The sequence below is a fragment of the Bos indicus genome, chromosome 1, assembly GCF_029378745.1.
Source record: "Bos indicus isolate NIAB-ARS_2022 breed Sahiwal x Tharparkar chromosome 1, NIAB-ARS_B.indTharparkar_mat_pri_1.0, whole genome shotgun sequence".
Taxonomy (NCBI): Eukaryota; Metazoa; Chordata; class Mammalia; order Artiodactyla; family Bovidae; genus Bos; species Bos indicus.
The window spans coordinates 122,783,696-122,799,299 of record NC_091760.1 but is presented as its reverse complement, the minus strand read 5'-3'; the positions used below and the strand labels follow the sequence as shown (position 1 = coordinate 122,799,299).

The 15,604-nt window shown below is 36.0% G+C and overlaps 1 protein-coding gene across 2 annotated transcripts in view; it reads right to left on the bottom strand.

Annotated features, from left to right (window-relative positions):
• The window catches only part of PLOD2 (procollagen-lysine,2-oxoglutarate 5-dioxygenase 2), a 125,475-nt gene that overhangs the window by 45,659 nt on the left and 64,212 nt on the right, over positions 1 to 15,604 (bottom strand). For both annotated transcript variants that reach the window (XM_019961253.2, XM_019961246.2), the window contains exons 4-7: positions 9,538 to 9,701; positions 5,579 to 5,691; positions 2,426 to 2,489; positions 1,069 to 1,166 (exon numbers count right to left, since the gene is read on the bottom strand). In XM_019961253.2, the coding sequence (XP_019816812.1) occupies positions 1,069 to 1,166; positions 2,426 to 2,489; positions 5,579 to 5,691; positions 9,538 to 9,701 (439 nt within the window). The remainder of the gene's footprint in view (positions 1 to 1,068; positions 1,167 to 2,425; positions 2,490 to 5,578; positions 5,692 to 9,537; positions 9,702 to 15,604) is intronic.

Below are 15,604 nucleotides of genomic sequence, written 5' to 3'. Positions count from 1 at the left end.
TTTAACTGGATACCAGAAATACAAATTTCTGTAATACTCATTACAGATTTTTCAGTCAGGAACACTTTCAGCACAATCAATTATATATATTTGAAAAACATATAAAATTTCATTAGAAAAATTATGTCTTTCAACTATTGCTAAGTCACTTAAGTTGTGTCTGACTCTGTGCGACCCCAGAGACGGCAGCCCACCAGGCTCCCCCGTCCCTGGGATTCTCCAGGCAAGAACATTGGAGTGGGCTGCCATTTCCTTCTCCAATGCATGAAAGTGAAAAGTGAAAGTGAAGTCGCTTAGTTGTGTCTGACTCTTAGAGATCCCATAACTGCAGCCTACCAGGCTCCTCCATCCATAGGATTTTCCAGGCCCATCATAAATTCAAGAGGAATCTTTCTGGATACACAGTTACATCCCAGTGTTAATAGAGCTGTTAACTTTGACAGTAGTGACTCAAGTGAAACAAATGAACCCTTATAAACTTCAACATTTATTCAGAAAGGATACTCAGTATTGAGGGAATGTGGTTCACTCTCAAGTAAGCTGTTACATTAAACACTAAACTGAAATGTGTTACAAATAGAATAGAAAGCTATCAATCTTCTGAGGAAAAAATCATCAGTTTGATTAATCTGAATGAAATCAGATCATATAGTACATAAAGGAATGAAACTAGTAGATTGTTGGCACCAAAATACGTTGAGGCAACCTCTGCTGTACAGCAAGGTAACTCAGTTAAACATGAATAGACATTATTTTTTTTAATATTCTTTCCATTATAATTTATCATAGGGTATTGAATATCCCTGTCTATACAGTAGAACCTTGTTATTTATCAAGCCTCTTAAAGATATTAAAGGAGGAAAAGGGGGAGGAAAAGGTGGGAGAGAAGAAAATAGGGGGAGGGGAGGAAGGAAGGGAAGGAGGGAGAGGGGAGGAAGGAAGAGAAGGAGGGAGAGGGGAAGAAGGGGGAAAAGGGGAAGGAGGGGAAGTCATTCTATCAATATATACTTCTCTGTAATCTATCCTCAAGAAATAAAGAAACAGAGAAAGGTCTCCACTGTGACTCACCTTGGTAGGTCCATTTCCATTAATCATCACTGGTAATGTTTCATAAAATACATTTTTAGCTCTGGCTTTGCCATTTTCAAATTTCAAAACAACTTCATCTGGATTTTAAAAAAGACAGATTTTAGTCATTTAAAATGTGTATGTATGTGTTCATATACACATATACATGTACACATCTATCTATACATTTTAGTTTGTTATAAAATTTCTCAGGCATGCTATTCCATGTGCCACACTTTTAGAAACTTTGCCTGCTTCAAGTCAGCAGATATCCAAAATGAAGGACAACACTGACAGAGATGCAGGTTCTAAGCACCTAACCTTCTCCAACCTGGTGCTGGCAAACTGAGCTGCTAAGACACGGAGAGGTCTTGGTTGAAAGAAAGCATCTTCACAATACTGTCTCTGTCTTTTGAAAGTGATGTAATCCCAAATGAATTAAATTATTGTCTCAATTTATTCATCTGTAAAATGGGATTCTTGCCTGCTTTACTAGGCTATTATGAAGATAACAATATATGTCTAGCAAGTAGAAAACTGCCAGGCATAAGCTAGGTTTCTACAACTGGCATCATTGATAGTACTTCCAGTTCTTGAATATCAGGCCTAATGCTAATTCCAGGAATACACAAGTCAGCACAAGGAGCTGAAACAAGGAGCAGAAACATTTTTTTTGTATTCAAGCTCCTTTCCTCATATTTCCAGAGCACTCTGAACTAAATCCAGAGCACTTCTACTCTAAGAATCTTTTAATTTATGAACTGCCTTAAAGAAGTATATTGAATTGCAATATATTTTTAATTTGTGAGGTATTAATGCATTAATGTACCAATATATTTTTTAATGTATCAATTAATTAAATTTAATGTATCAATTAATTAAATTTAATGTATTCATGTATTTTTATCTAAATACATGTCTACAAGGAAAACATATACAGGCATGCGTACACACATACACCACACTCCACAGTACATGTCTTATTACCAGTTACCTTTAACCTAGATTAAAATAATGTAATACTGCTGAGTAATTCATAATATTAAAAGCTGATACTGAAAACTGATATAACAAAATATAATTAATTTAAAACTATATCTAGAGTCCCCAGTGGTAAATCACTAAAGTTTAAGTTACCTAAGGGCAGAAGTTTATCTTTCTGTACTATTCGTAGGAAAAGATTTTAACTGAATGTATTATATCAGGCTTAGCTTAACTCCAATATTTTGCTTAATAGTTGCAATACCTACATGTCAACCTTAGTCATAGCTCCAAAATGAATATAAAAAAGGATAAACAGTTTACAACACTGGTGTTCATTTGCACACATGAGTAACCCGCTATTTAAGAAGCATACCTACAGCTCCATTTAAGGTCTGGAAAATTTTACATTTGTGATCCAATGTGATGTTAATAGCTTCCTAAAAATAAGAATGGAAAAAAAATATTTAAAATGACAAAAGAAACAGCAAACAACACTCATGTTGATATAGTTTGCTCTTTGGGGGAACATGAAGATCCAAAACACAAATTAGTCCAATAAACTTCTTCAGAAAGATCCATGTTATGTGTTATATTAAGCTATTAAGGTTGGGTATTAGTATTATGCAGTATCATCTGCCTGACTCTAAAACAGGTTTATAAGAAGAGAAGCAAAAGGCAAAGGAGAAAGGGAAAGATATACCCAACTGAATGCAGAGTTAGAGAATAGCAAGGAGAGATAAGAAAGCCTTCTTAAGTAAACAATGCAAAGAAATAAGAAAACAATAGAATAGGAAAGACTAGAGATCTCTTCAAGAAAACTGGAGATACTAAGGCAACAGTTTATGCAAAGACGGGCACAATAAAGGATAGAAATGGTGAGGACCTAATCGAAGCAGAAGATATTAAGAAGTAGCAAGAATACACAGAAGAACCACACAAAAAAGGTCTTAATGATGTGGATAAAAATGATAGTGTGGTCACTCACCTAGAGCCAGACATTCTGGAAAGTGAAGTCAAGTAGGCCTTAGGAAGCATTACTATGAACAAAGCTAGCGGAGGTGGTGGAATCCCAGTTGAGCTATTTAAAATCCTAAAGGATGATTCTGTTAATGTGCTGCACTCGATATGTCTGCAAATCTAGAAAACTCAGCAGTGACTGCAGGACTAGAAAAGGTCAGTTTTCATTCCAATTCTAAAGACAGCCAATGCCAAAGAATGTTCAAACTATTGGACAATTGTGCTTATTTCACATGCTAGCTCATTTCACATGATCAAAATCCTTCAAGCTAGTATTTGTTATGTGAACCGAGAACTTCCAGATGTACAAGCTGGATTTAGAAAAGGCAGAGGAACCAGAAATCAAATTGCCAACATCTATTGGATCAAATATAAAGCAAAGGGATTCCTGAAAAACATTTACTTCTGCTTCATTGACTACACTAAAGCCTTTGACTATTTGGATCACAACAAACTGTGGAATATTCTTAAAAGAGATGGAATACAAGACCACCTTACCTGTCTCCCAAGAAACCTGTATGCAGGTTAAAAAGCAACAGTTAGAACCAGACATGGAACAACAGACTGGTTCCAAATTGGGAAAGGAGGTCATCAAGGCTGTATATTATCACCCTGCTTTTTAACTTATATGCAGAGCACATCATGTAAAATGCCTGGTTGGATGAATCACAAGCTGGAATCAAGATTGCTGAGAGAAATATCAACAACCTCAGCTATGCAGATGATACCAATCTAATGGCAGAAAGTGAAGAGGAACTAAAGAGCTTCTTGATGGTGAAAGAAGAATGAGAAAAGGCTGGCTTAAATCTTAACATTTAAAAACTAAGATCTTGGCATCCAGTCCCATCAATTGATGGCAAATAGATGGGGAAAAATTGGAAACAGTGGCAGATTTTATTTTCTTTGGCTCCAAAATCACTACAGATGGTGATTGCAGCCATGAAATTAAGACACTTGCTCCCTGGAAGACAACGTAATCATAAACATTAATCTACTTTACAACCTTATTCTCAATGGACCAATTTTTCAGCTACATTGCTCTGAAATAATATTCCTAGAATTGTCTTTGCACGCTATTACAGATGGAATGTTTGTTTTCTCTGAAAATTCATATGTTCAAGCCCCAAACTTCACTCTCTATCTCTTATCTCTCTCTCCACCATGTGGAATGCAGCAAGAAGGTGGCTGACATCTACAAGGCAGGAAGAGAGTTCTCCCCAGAATCCAACTATTCTGGCACCCTGATATCAGACTTCTAGCCTCCAGAACTCTGTGAAAACAATTTCTGTTATTTAAGCCACCCAGTCTATGATATTTTGTTATGGCAAACCGAGCAGACTAAGACACATGTTAACCACATTAAATCTTATGCCTATAGAAAACATAAATAGTATTTACACAATTAAAAATACTACAGACCCAGCAGTGAGATTTCAGAGGAAGCATCCTAAAGCAAAAACAATTAAATAACACACAGAGCACTTTCACTGTGGAATTACACTCAGAAAGACAGGCATCAAGCTGCAAGGGCTAACATTCATGCCAAGAGTAGGTTTCGCCTCTCAAATGAGAGATCAAGTCCTCAGGCTGGTTGTGTCAGTCACATAAGAGACAGTAAAAAAAAAAAAAAATTAAGAATAAAGTTTCTTAAGAAGTATCTAATGAAAATATTTAGATAGTATTTATCAAAAATACAAAAGCAGACATAGTGCAAACTCACTCTAAAATATACTTAAAAAAAAAAAAAAAAACAAAACTTGTTTCCTAGTGACAGTACCCTGAAACACACAACTGAATAAATTTTAGAACTGTATTGATTATACAAAATAAACTTATGGAATATTAACTTATATTAGGTAATTATACTGAAAATAGTATCTATCAAATTAAAGAACTTTGTTTTTAGTTTTCTCCAAAGTTCCATTTAAATCAATCTTAGGAATATTGTCCTTAGGGTTTAAGGCAAGGTGCTCTTGTTCCCAACATTCTTCCTCTTAATAAGAGAATTCAGATTTTAGTAGAACACATGTGCTTGAAATAAAGAACAAAACTCCTCTGTATTTTGTGATATGGTGTGTATGTGGTTTAGTCGCTAAGTCATGTCTGACACTGGCGACCCCATGGCCTGTAGCCCACTAGGCTCCTCTGTCCATGGGATTTCCCAGGCAAGAATATTTGAGTGGGTTGCCATTTCCTTCTCCAGGGATCTTCCTGACTCAGGGATCTAACCTCGGTTTCCTGCATTGCAGGCAGATTCTTTACTGACTGAGCCACCAGGGAACCCTTTCCATATTATATGTAGCCAAATAAATATGTTCTGATCAAAGAAAAGTATAAGAAAGCATTTTGTTAGACTTCCAGATAGGCTCTCCTTAGAGTTGACACAACTGAGATGGCCCCATATTTATTACTCTGCCTGTAAAATTGCCCAGAATATGGATGCAATGACTGGAGTGCCAGTAGCCACTTGAACCCAGACATTACATTGAAAGTAAGAGCTATTACCTACCCTCTTCAGTGGATCAATGTAAATTTTAGTGTAAAATAACTGATCATCATCATTATCCTGGAGATTCCACTGCTGAACTATACGGTTGATATAAGGAGCATAACCAATAAATCCTGCAATAGAAAAGAGAATGAATAGAGGATTTAGAATTCAAAGAGCAATATTCATGTCTGTGTTAATTTCATAGACCAGTTGCATAGATTTGTGAAGCTATTAGTCCTAATCCATAGTTTAGAATTTCACAGCTCACCATGAGAGAAGTATAAGTTATTGAGTGTCCTTTGTTTCATATATAAATTCAAACAGAAAAAAGTTTTTACTATCAAGTACAAATAAAAGACTCTCTTTGAATAAACACATTCCCCAAATTAATTTTTTAATCCATTTATTTTTAATTAAAGGACAACTGTTTTACAATATTGTATTGGTTTCTTCCATACATCAACATGAATCAGCCATAGGTATACATAGGTCCCCTCCCTCTTGAACTTCCCTCCCACCTCCCACTCCATTCAACCCCTCTAGGTTGTCACAGAGCCATGGTTTGAGTTCCCTGAGTCATACAGCAAATTCTCACCAGCTATCTATTTTACATATGGTAGTGTATATGTTTCCATGCTACTACAACCCATCCATTCAACTCATCTCCCCAAATTAATTGATACAAGAGAGGGAACTAATGTTTTCAAACACATGTTAGGGAAAAAAAGAGTTACTAGGAAAAAATCAGAATCAGAAGAATTTTCTTTCTTCTGAAATGCTGTTCTTAGATCCTGTGTAAAAGATTCACTGTTTCTGGGGAAAAAAAAAAATACTACAGTGGTTTTAATGTCAGTGCCAGAGATGCTAACACAATCAAAAGAATGTTGGATTTGTCACTGACTGCAAACATCCCAAAGAAATTTTATATCTAGGACATTTTGGGAATTTTTCCTTCACTGAGCTAGTCATTACTATGTCTGCTAAACCATTTTCTGGCTAGGTTTTGTCATGGTCTGGAAAAAGGAAGTCTAAAATTGGATTTTTTTACCTTGGCCTTAGAGCACAAGCATTCAATATGCCAACAACAGTTGTCTATAAAAGACAAAGACAACCGGATCATTTTTCCCTGTGTTTGAGTCTTCCTCTGAATTTCAGAAATGCAGCCAAATGCTATGTTTCATTGATATGCAATACTTTTTAACAAGGAGCAATTTTACTCCTGAGAATTGAAAAGAAACCTAACTTATTATCCTCAAAATTAAAATGTCCTCATAGTAATAAAAGAATTAAAAGAAATAGGCAGGACTATTATTGTTAACTAGAGAAAACAAGACAAAATGAAAACATGACTAAATCAATCACTGGTGGCTCATTTTTTCCTCATTTTTTCCAAATTAGAAAAATCCTAAAACACTGAAAAATATATATTTTTTAACTCTTAAAACCAATCTTCTGTGATAAAAAAGACATGTCTAAGCAGCAACATATGACATTTTGCAATGGTTTATATTACTGTTTTTCAAAAATTATGTTTCCTTATCCTTTTTATAAATTACAAATGTCCTTTAAAATGAGAAGGAATTACATTTATTTTCATAGCATGTGATATGTAGTTTATGGTTTACATTTTTCTATTAAACTGCCATATTATTTCAGAAAACTAAAGTTTCTAATATTCCACCATTTTCCTCTTAAGGAAACATGTTTATTCTCCATGATTTTCTTAACTAAATGAAGTACACACAAACAAAACTCATGTCTCTTAAATAACTCTCTATATCATTCATAAATTTACATAAACTTTTATTGAACATACTTAGATTTTCCAGCATTTCTTTAATTATTCTGACTACAGAAAGAATAAGGCTGATGTTCTGATACCCTGTCTGATCACTTTTGGGCTTCCCTGGTGGCTCAGATCATAAAGAATTTGCCTGCAATGCAGGATACCTGGGTTCGATCCCTGAGTCAGGAAGATCTCCTGGAGCCGGTAATGGAAACCCACTCCAGTATTCTTGCCTGGAGAATCCCATGGACAGAGGGGCCTGTGGGCTGCCATCTCTGAGGTCGTACAGAGTCTGGCACAACTGAAATGACTTAGCAGCAGCAGCAGCAGAACATGACTGAGAGACTAACACTTTCATTTTTCACGATTACTTTCTCACTTACAAACACATTCTCCTTAATTAAACTTGCTCACAAAGGCACTCGCTAGTTTTGCTGCTTCCAAAGTACTATGCCTCTGTTTGAAATTTAGATTTTTGAGTAAATATTTCACTATCTAGATTTTACATATGTTATGTTTCACTAATCCTGTCATGTTTAGAAAAACTAATAAATACAAAGTAAAACTCATCCCAGAATTCCATAGCTAAGTGGCTTTTAATCTATCTAGGACTTAGGGTAAAAGATAAGCCATGTGTCACTGAGGGTCTGACAGTTGGGAGCAGATGGAGCTCTCATTCTCATTTAAAATTGCCCAGACAGAGAAGTCAAGAGCAGGCAGCCATCTTTACTGTAAATCTAAGAGGACAATGTGACCAATATGAGAAACCCTCCTAGGTTCAGACTTGAATGTTGAAGTAAAACCCAAAGATGGTAGATAAATTAGGAGAAAAAGAAAATGGTCAGGAGATCCCCAAAACCGTGAACGAAAAATGTATTGAAGAGAAAAAAAGGGAGCTGAAACTTGGCAGTACACACTAAGATTTAAGGTTTCAGAAGAGCAAATTTATATGGGCTGATGGAGTTCCAAAGAATCACCATGGAAATGGGTTTCTAAAAGAAAATGCAGGTGAATAGAGCTGTAACTAAGTTACTTGTCCAAAGTTTCATATACAAAAGTAGCTGAGTGAAGTCTAGAACCCAGATCTGCTATCTCAAACAGCACTTATTTGAACTGGCCTGAATTTAATCGGTTATTTTATGTAATTCACAATAAAATCTGTCTTTCCAGTGTGGCTTGCAATTTCCACCCAGCATTGTTTCTCTGACAAGTTACCTGTCCTATATCCACGTTTTCTGGCCATATTTTTATATTAATCTCAGTCTAAAGAAATAAAATAATATCTAAAGTCAAACTTCATTTTATTTTTTGATGGAAGGGGGAAATTTGATCATTTATTTCTTAATTCATAGTGGTATAGCTAAGGCAATACTTTAAGTTCACCCAGGCAATCAATGTTGAATCTTTTTGACTAGGGATGATTTCAAGACAAATCATTTACTCCGGTATATTTAAAATAAGAAAATAAAAGTGAAAGAAAGCCAAACTGTTAGTCACTCAGTCGTGTCTGACTCTTTGCAACCCCATGGACTATAGCCCACCAGGCTCTTCTGTCCATGGAATTCTCCAGGCAAGAATACTGGAGTGGGTTGCCATGCCCTTCTCCAGAGGATCTTCCTGACCCAGGGATCAAACCTGGATCTCCTGCATTGGCAGGCAGATTCTCTACCATCTGAGCCACGAGGCCATTTGTTTAAAATATAGATAAAGTTAATGCCTATTTGTTAAAGCTACTCAAGTGTAGCTTGCACTTTTTCCTAAGTAAGGGAATTTACTAAACCCATTAACCTAGAGCCAGCAAATTCTTAATGAAATTATAGTCAGAAGACCAGAATCCCTGTAGTTTTTCCTTTAATAACTGAATGCCTATTGGAGAAGTCGCTTAAATTAGGGAAACACAGTTTTCTCACTTATAATGTAGAAATAATAACATTTATACATAAATAACATTTACACTAGTAATAACACATTACTAATGTTTTTAGGAGCATCATATGATATAACAGATGAGAAAATGTTTTGTCAACTATAAAACACACTGTGAATTTAAACAGATATAATTTTTCCATAGTAATAAGAAGATAATGGTTATTTAAAACATGTCTATAGTTACATATTTTTTTAAAAGGTGGTTTCATCAATATTTTAATCCATGACTCGCATTATATTTTTCTTCCAGTATCTTACTCACCTCCTGAATTCAGGTAGCGTTTCCCAATGTGCACAATGGGATACTTGTCTGCTAGTCTTTTATCTGGCCACAGAATTCCATCAGCTGCAAAGACCACTTTGTGGTTTGACTTTTGAAACTTTTTTAGAACTTCTTCTGGACCACCAGCAAATATAACATTAAAGCTGTTTGATGAGGGGGGGGGGGAAGAAGTTTTAAATACAGTTGTCAAAATTTAGAGATATAAACCAAGAGATGATTTTTCTCTAATAAAAATCAAAATTTAGAATCCAAAATCAGATTAATTCCAACTATTTGCAGAGTAAACCAAACAACTCTCCCTCAACTTAAATTATATGGATTGTATTAAGTTATTAGTATTTATGTTACACTGGTAATAAAGTCCAAATAAAAGCAGCTTTTTTAGTATTAGTCTTAATTTTTTCAATAATCATGTACTCTCCAAAATCAAAATTCCAAAAGTGTTGAAAAGTTAAAAATCAGTAACTTGTTGTATAACATAGTAGAAGTGCTATTACTGACAGAGGCTGCCATTGTAACTGCCTAACGTTTCTTTCTAATTTGTACTCATCTATAATAATTTCCGCAGATGTCATTACCTTTGACAAAATGTTTCCACCTACTAAATGTCATCAATATAAATAAATTTAAATTTGAATCACTATTTAGCCTGAAATCCTAAACTAAATGCATACACACATGTGTATCTTTTTAAAGCTCAATATATTTAAAAATGTTAAAAATTAAATCTATAGTTTCATTGATTTTTCTGAAGATTGTATTACCCACAGTTCATCCATAGAATCACAATGACTTATAATATGAAATGTGACACACACTACCTGTTTCCTCTCTGCAAGAAGTTCTCTATTCTTGCTACAACCACAAATTCTTCTGCATCTTTCTTTAACAAAACCAACGATTTCCAAAGATGATAATTTCATGACTTGCCATCGCAGGTGGCAAACAAGAAGAGTACACAAATGCTCTTTAATTCAGCACCAGGTCTTTCTAATAGCCTATAGTCCCAGTGCACTTCTGTGATACCTGGAGTGGTGCAGAGGCAGGAAGAAGGTGCCAGCAAGGAAGGACTGGGGACGTTGCTGGTTTTATTTTTGGCCACACCCTGGTACATGCAGGATCTTAGTTCCCCCACCAGGAAGCAAACCCAAGCCCACTGCAGTGGAAGTGCAGAGTCGTAACCCCTGGACCACCAAAGAAGCCCCTGCTGTGATATTTGAACTGGGAAGTAAGGAGGCTGTTCCACACACTTTGCCAGACTTGCTCTTGAGGAGTTTGTTAATATGCTAACATAGTAGTATCAGGCAACATTCAATAACTTTCTGTACATGAATTTGGGCTTTCCCTGTGGATCAGCTGGTAAAGAATCTGTCTGCCAATGCAGGCGATACAGGAGACATGGGTTCAATCTCTGGGTCAGGGAGATTCCCTGGAGAAGGATATGGCAATCCACTCCAGTGAAATGTGAGTAGAATTGGTATGTTCATGCAACCTCCAAGTCCTGGGCTTTAAAAAGGAAGCTGCCTACCCTCTGTTTCCTCTTTCCCTTTCATGGTGAACCAGACTTTACAAGCAAAAATTCCTTGACATACTCTCCCCCACCAGACAGTCCACTTCTGAATCTATTTTTTTTAAAAAAAAAAAGATTAAAATGTTGCTAATGTGAAACTAAAGTAGTAAAATTAGTAAATAAAAATTAGGCAATTTTTAAAAATTAGTAAAAGTAAAGTTGAATTCAGAGAGCTACACCATTTTTTTTTTCATTCTAAATTGTCCTGCTGCTAAGTCGCTTCAGTCATGTCCGACTCTGTGTGACCCCATAGACGGCAGCCCACCAAGCTCCCCCGTCCCTGGGATTCTCCAGGCAAGAACACTGGAGTGGGTTGCCATTTCCTTCTCCAATGTATGAAAGTGAAGAGTGAGAGTGAAGTTGCTCAGTCACGTCCTACTCTTCGTGACCCCATGGACAGCAGCCTATCAGGCTCCTCCGCCCCTGGGATTGTCCTAGAGAATTAAATTTTATCATTGCTTTTTGTTACAAAAAAATAACTTTAAAATTAAAACATATCTATCTAGCTACATATATATACATATATACATATACATATATATATATATATACATATTTGGCATTTAATTTTTTCTTTCTTTTAGCTCAAAGGGTAGAAAAATTTTAATACTGTTAATAATATAATCATAAAGTGATTCAGTTCACACAATCTGAAGTCTAACAGATGGGTTTCTAATTCCAATTCCAGCTCTATCACTTGCCATCTGAGTAACCATAGGAAAGTTAGTAACAAACTCTTTATGCTTCTGTTCCTTTAAGCATAAAATGATGGGGAAAGTAGTGCTTATTTCTCATCAAGATATTGCTACAAAAAATTAAAAATTAATACCATAATAATCTTTCAAAAAAGTTTTAAAAATTAACATTTTTGTTACTATAGGAAAGGGACCTGAAAAATGAGAGGTAGGACAAAAACTTACTTTTAAATTTACACAAGTCTGTAGTTTTAAATAATTTTATTTTTTAGCCAAATACACATTTTAAGATAAATTTTAAATCAGAATAAATTTGTTTTGACTAAAACCTCAAGCCAACTCCCCTCCATGTTTATTTAAAAAACTGAATTAATCTGACTTCACAAAGTATTTATATGAATATATCAAGTTTCTCTTTTCCTTATAAATAAGTACAGCTGATTTCATAAGTATGACCACTTTAGATTTCTGCCTTGTAGGATAACCCTATCTTTTCTATCAGGGGTATTTTCTTCAAGACTACTAGTTGCCGATATAATTTTCTTTTTTAAATACTGAAGATTTAGGAAATAATACTAGCTTTATAAGACCAGTTACCAGGGTAACTAAACCCTGAGAGTAAGGCAAATAAAGCAAACCCTCTGAGGCACAGGACCCCATAAATTGACTGGAGAGATGGATAAAAAGAGCTCATTATGTCAGAGAATCATAGATTGGAGACTTGGACCAAACTGATTCAGATATTTTGCAGGTAGCATCATGTATTCAAACTTTCCTGGTAGCTCAAAGGTACAGACTCTGCCTGCCAATGCAGGAAACAGGGGTTTTATCCCTGGGTTGGCAAGATCCCCTAGAGGAGGCCATGGCAACACACTTCAATATTCTTGCCTGGGAAATTCCATGGATGGAGGAGCCTGGAGGGCTACAGTCCATGGAGTTTCAAGAGTTAGACACAACTTAGAAACGAAACAACAACAAAAATCATGTATTTGAAGTAATAAAGGTACAGTTGGCAAATGATTGTTTTGTCTTTGTAACACCAGTGAAGAGCTTAATATCTCCACAGTATATCTCAAACTATTAGCAGAAGTCAACAGCTTGAAATGGAGGAGTTGTGGGCTACTTGTACTCTGATAATTTAAAAATTTTGTAAGTAGGCATTACCTTTATAACTAAAAGCAATTACTGTAGATCAAAATGTAAAAGGCAAAAATTCTCTTCACATAATTCAAGTACGGATTTGACTTTGAATAAAAATTTAAGGTTGCTGGAACTTTCTCATTCCATTCTAGTAGCATTGCTATTTCTGTGTTGAAGTACTTTAGAAAAGTTTTTTTGAACCGATTTAAAACTTTTCAAAGGGCAAGAAAGTTTTTCTACTTAAAATGACTTTAGTCATATCAACCCAAAAGGTCAAACTTTTTAAAAAATGCCCACAACAGTCATAAAAATAATGCTCATAGGAATTTGATACATTTAAATGTGAAGAATAAGATAAAACTTTCCACAGTTCACTGTGGTAAATATTCCTGGGTCCTGCAAAAACCATAAGGTTTTCACCTTATGTGGTCATACTGAGTCCTCTACCAGACACGTCAGTGTTCTATCTCAGACAGGTCATTGAAACTTTTACAAGCGTTCCCTGTTTCTGTGGCACCATCAACCATACAGTCACTCAAGCTGAAAATCCTTTACTCAGCCCTGCCTCTTCCCTTTCCATGGCCTCTCTCATCAAATCTTTCTCCAGAACCCATTGATTCCATCTACTTAATCTATTTAGAATTTAAAGCCTCTCCACTCCCACTAGAAGACACTGGACTAGATTAATTCAAAAATCTTATAAGCCTCCCTATCACCCATCCCCTCTAATAAGGACCATCTGATAAACTCTCCTGAAAACCTTTCTGTGCCAGTCCCTTGACTGGATCAGTCCCTTGATTGGATCAGAACTATGGTCTAAAGTGGGACTCAGCAAATATTTACTATCTAGCCTTTTAGCGAAAATTCCTTAGGCTTTGAGGGCAATATGGTCTCTGCTGGATGACTCAACTCTACCATTGTGGTACAACGCAGCCATAGGCAATTTGTAAATAATTGAGCACACTTGTGCTACAACAAAAGTATTTACAGAAAAGAGCCTGGGCCAGACTGCAGCTTACCAAACCCTGGCCTGTAAAATAAAGTCTAAATGAATCAGACTCACATTAATTTTCTATTAAATAGCCTGTTCTGAAGTCACACTGAATTATTTGATCTGTCTTTCATGTCTTTAATCATGATGTTTCAGCAGCTTAGCACATCTTTTCCCAATCGGATCCAAACCACTCACCCTCATCCAAATCTCACTTCCTCTACAAACCTCTACGTGAGCAGCATAAATGGAAAAGATCATTTCCATCCTCTTAATCCCCACAACTCTTTTCCTCTCTTTTTCCACAGAATGTTTCATTTTCTACTTGTCATGGACAGGAAGACTGGCATGCTGCAGTCCATGGGGGTCGCAAAGAGCCGGACGCGACTGAGCAACTGAACTGAACTGAACTTCATGCCAGCAGTGACTATTTATACTAAACTGCATTGTCTTCCTTCACATGCCAAATACACCAGTTTATTCATCTGTGTATTACTCCCCTAAGTCAGAGAGGAAAACAACAGAAGTGTTTCCTAATCTTATTTATTTGTTTCTCCCCAACCCACACTTTATTCATCATCACTGATATAAATTTAAGCCAAAAGTTATGATTACCCAAACTATTAGCAGCTGGTTTTTAAAAGCTTAAAGTCTAATGAAGCACGCAAGAAGCAATACACCTGATAATTCTCTCTTTAATCATGTCTTCATCTTAAATACATATCTATATTTTTCACAGATAATTGATGCTAAAAACAATACTATAGAACCACTCCCCCCTCATTTTCATAAAGCAGTTGAAAATGTCTACTCAGTTGAACTTGCAGAATAAATTAAAAAATAATCACAAGAGAAATGATTAAATTTATCATAGGAATTTTGAAGGAAGGGGAAGGAATAAACTTGGACAAAGTAGAGACTATTTTAAAAACAATTACTGGAAGGATTTTTTTAATGGTATATAATTTCATTTTCTGAATATAATACTCCTACTGAGGCTGGGATGAGGTAGCAGTCAAATGAGGACACTGCCCAGGTGGAGAGTCATTTTCTCCAGACACTTTCCTGAGAGTAGCCAAGTCCTGAGGTAGCTCCTAGCAGACAGGGCAGCCAAGGAGACACTGTGGCAAGACCTCAAGCTGCTCAAGCTGCTAGCTATCTGTGGGACCACGAGTCGTCATCACTTGGTGCCTCTGCATCAGTCTCTTTACTTGTAAAACAAATGCTTAAATGAAAATCTTCCTCTAATTGTAAATGACAGTTAAATTCATCTCTGCAACATTAGAACTTTCAAATCTGATACATATTTAGTGCACAGTAAGTATGGCAAAGAACCTGCCTACCGACACAGGAGACGTGAGACTCGGGTTTGATCCTTGGGTCAGGAAGATCCCCTGAAGGAAGGATGGCAACCTACTCCAGCATTTTTGCCTGGTGAATCCCATGAACAGAGTAGCCTGGCAGGCTACAGTCCATAGGGTCACACAGAATCAGACATGGCTGAAGTGACAGCACACACACACGTGCACACACAACTAAGTATTCATTGAATCCGTGAAGAAAGCAAGAAGCTTTTTCAATCCCCAGCATTTATTATTATGTACCTATAATATTATTATTATTATGTAGCATTATTATATAATATTACTA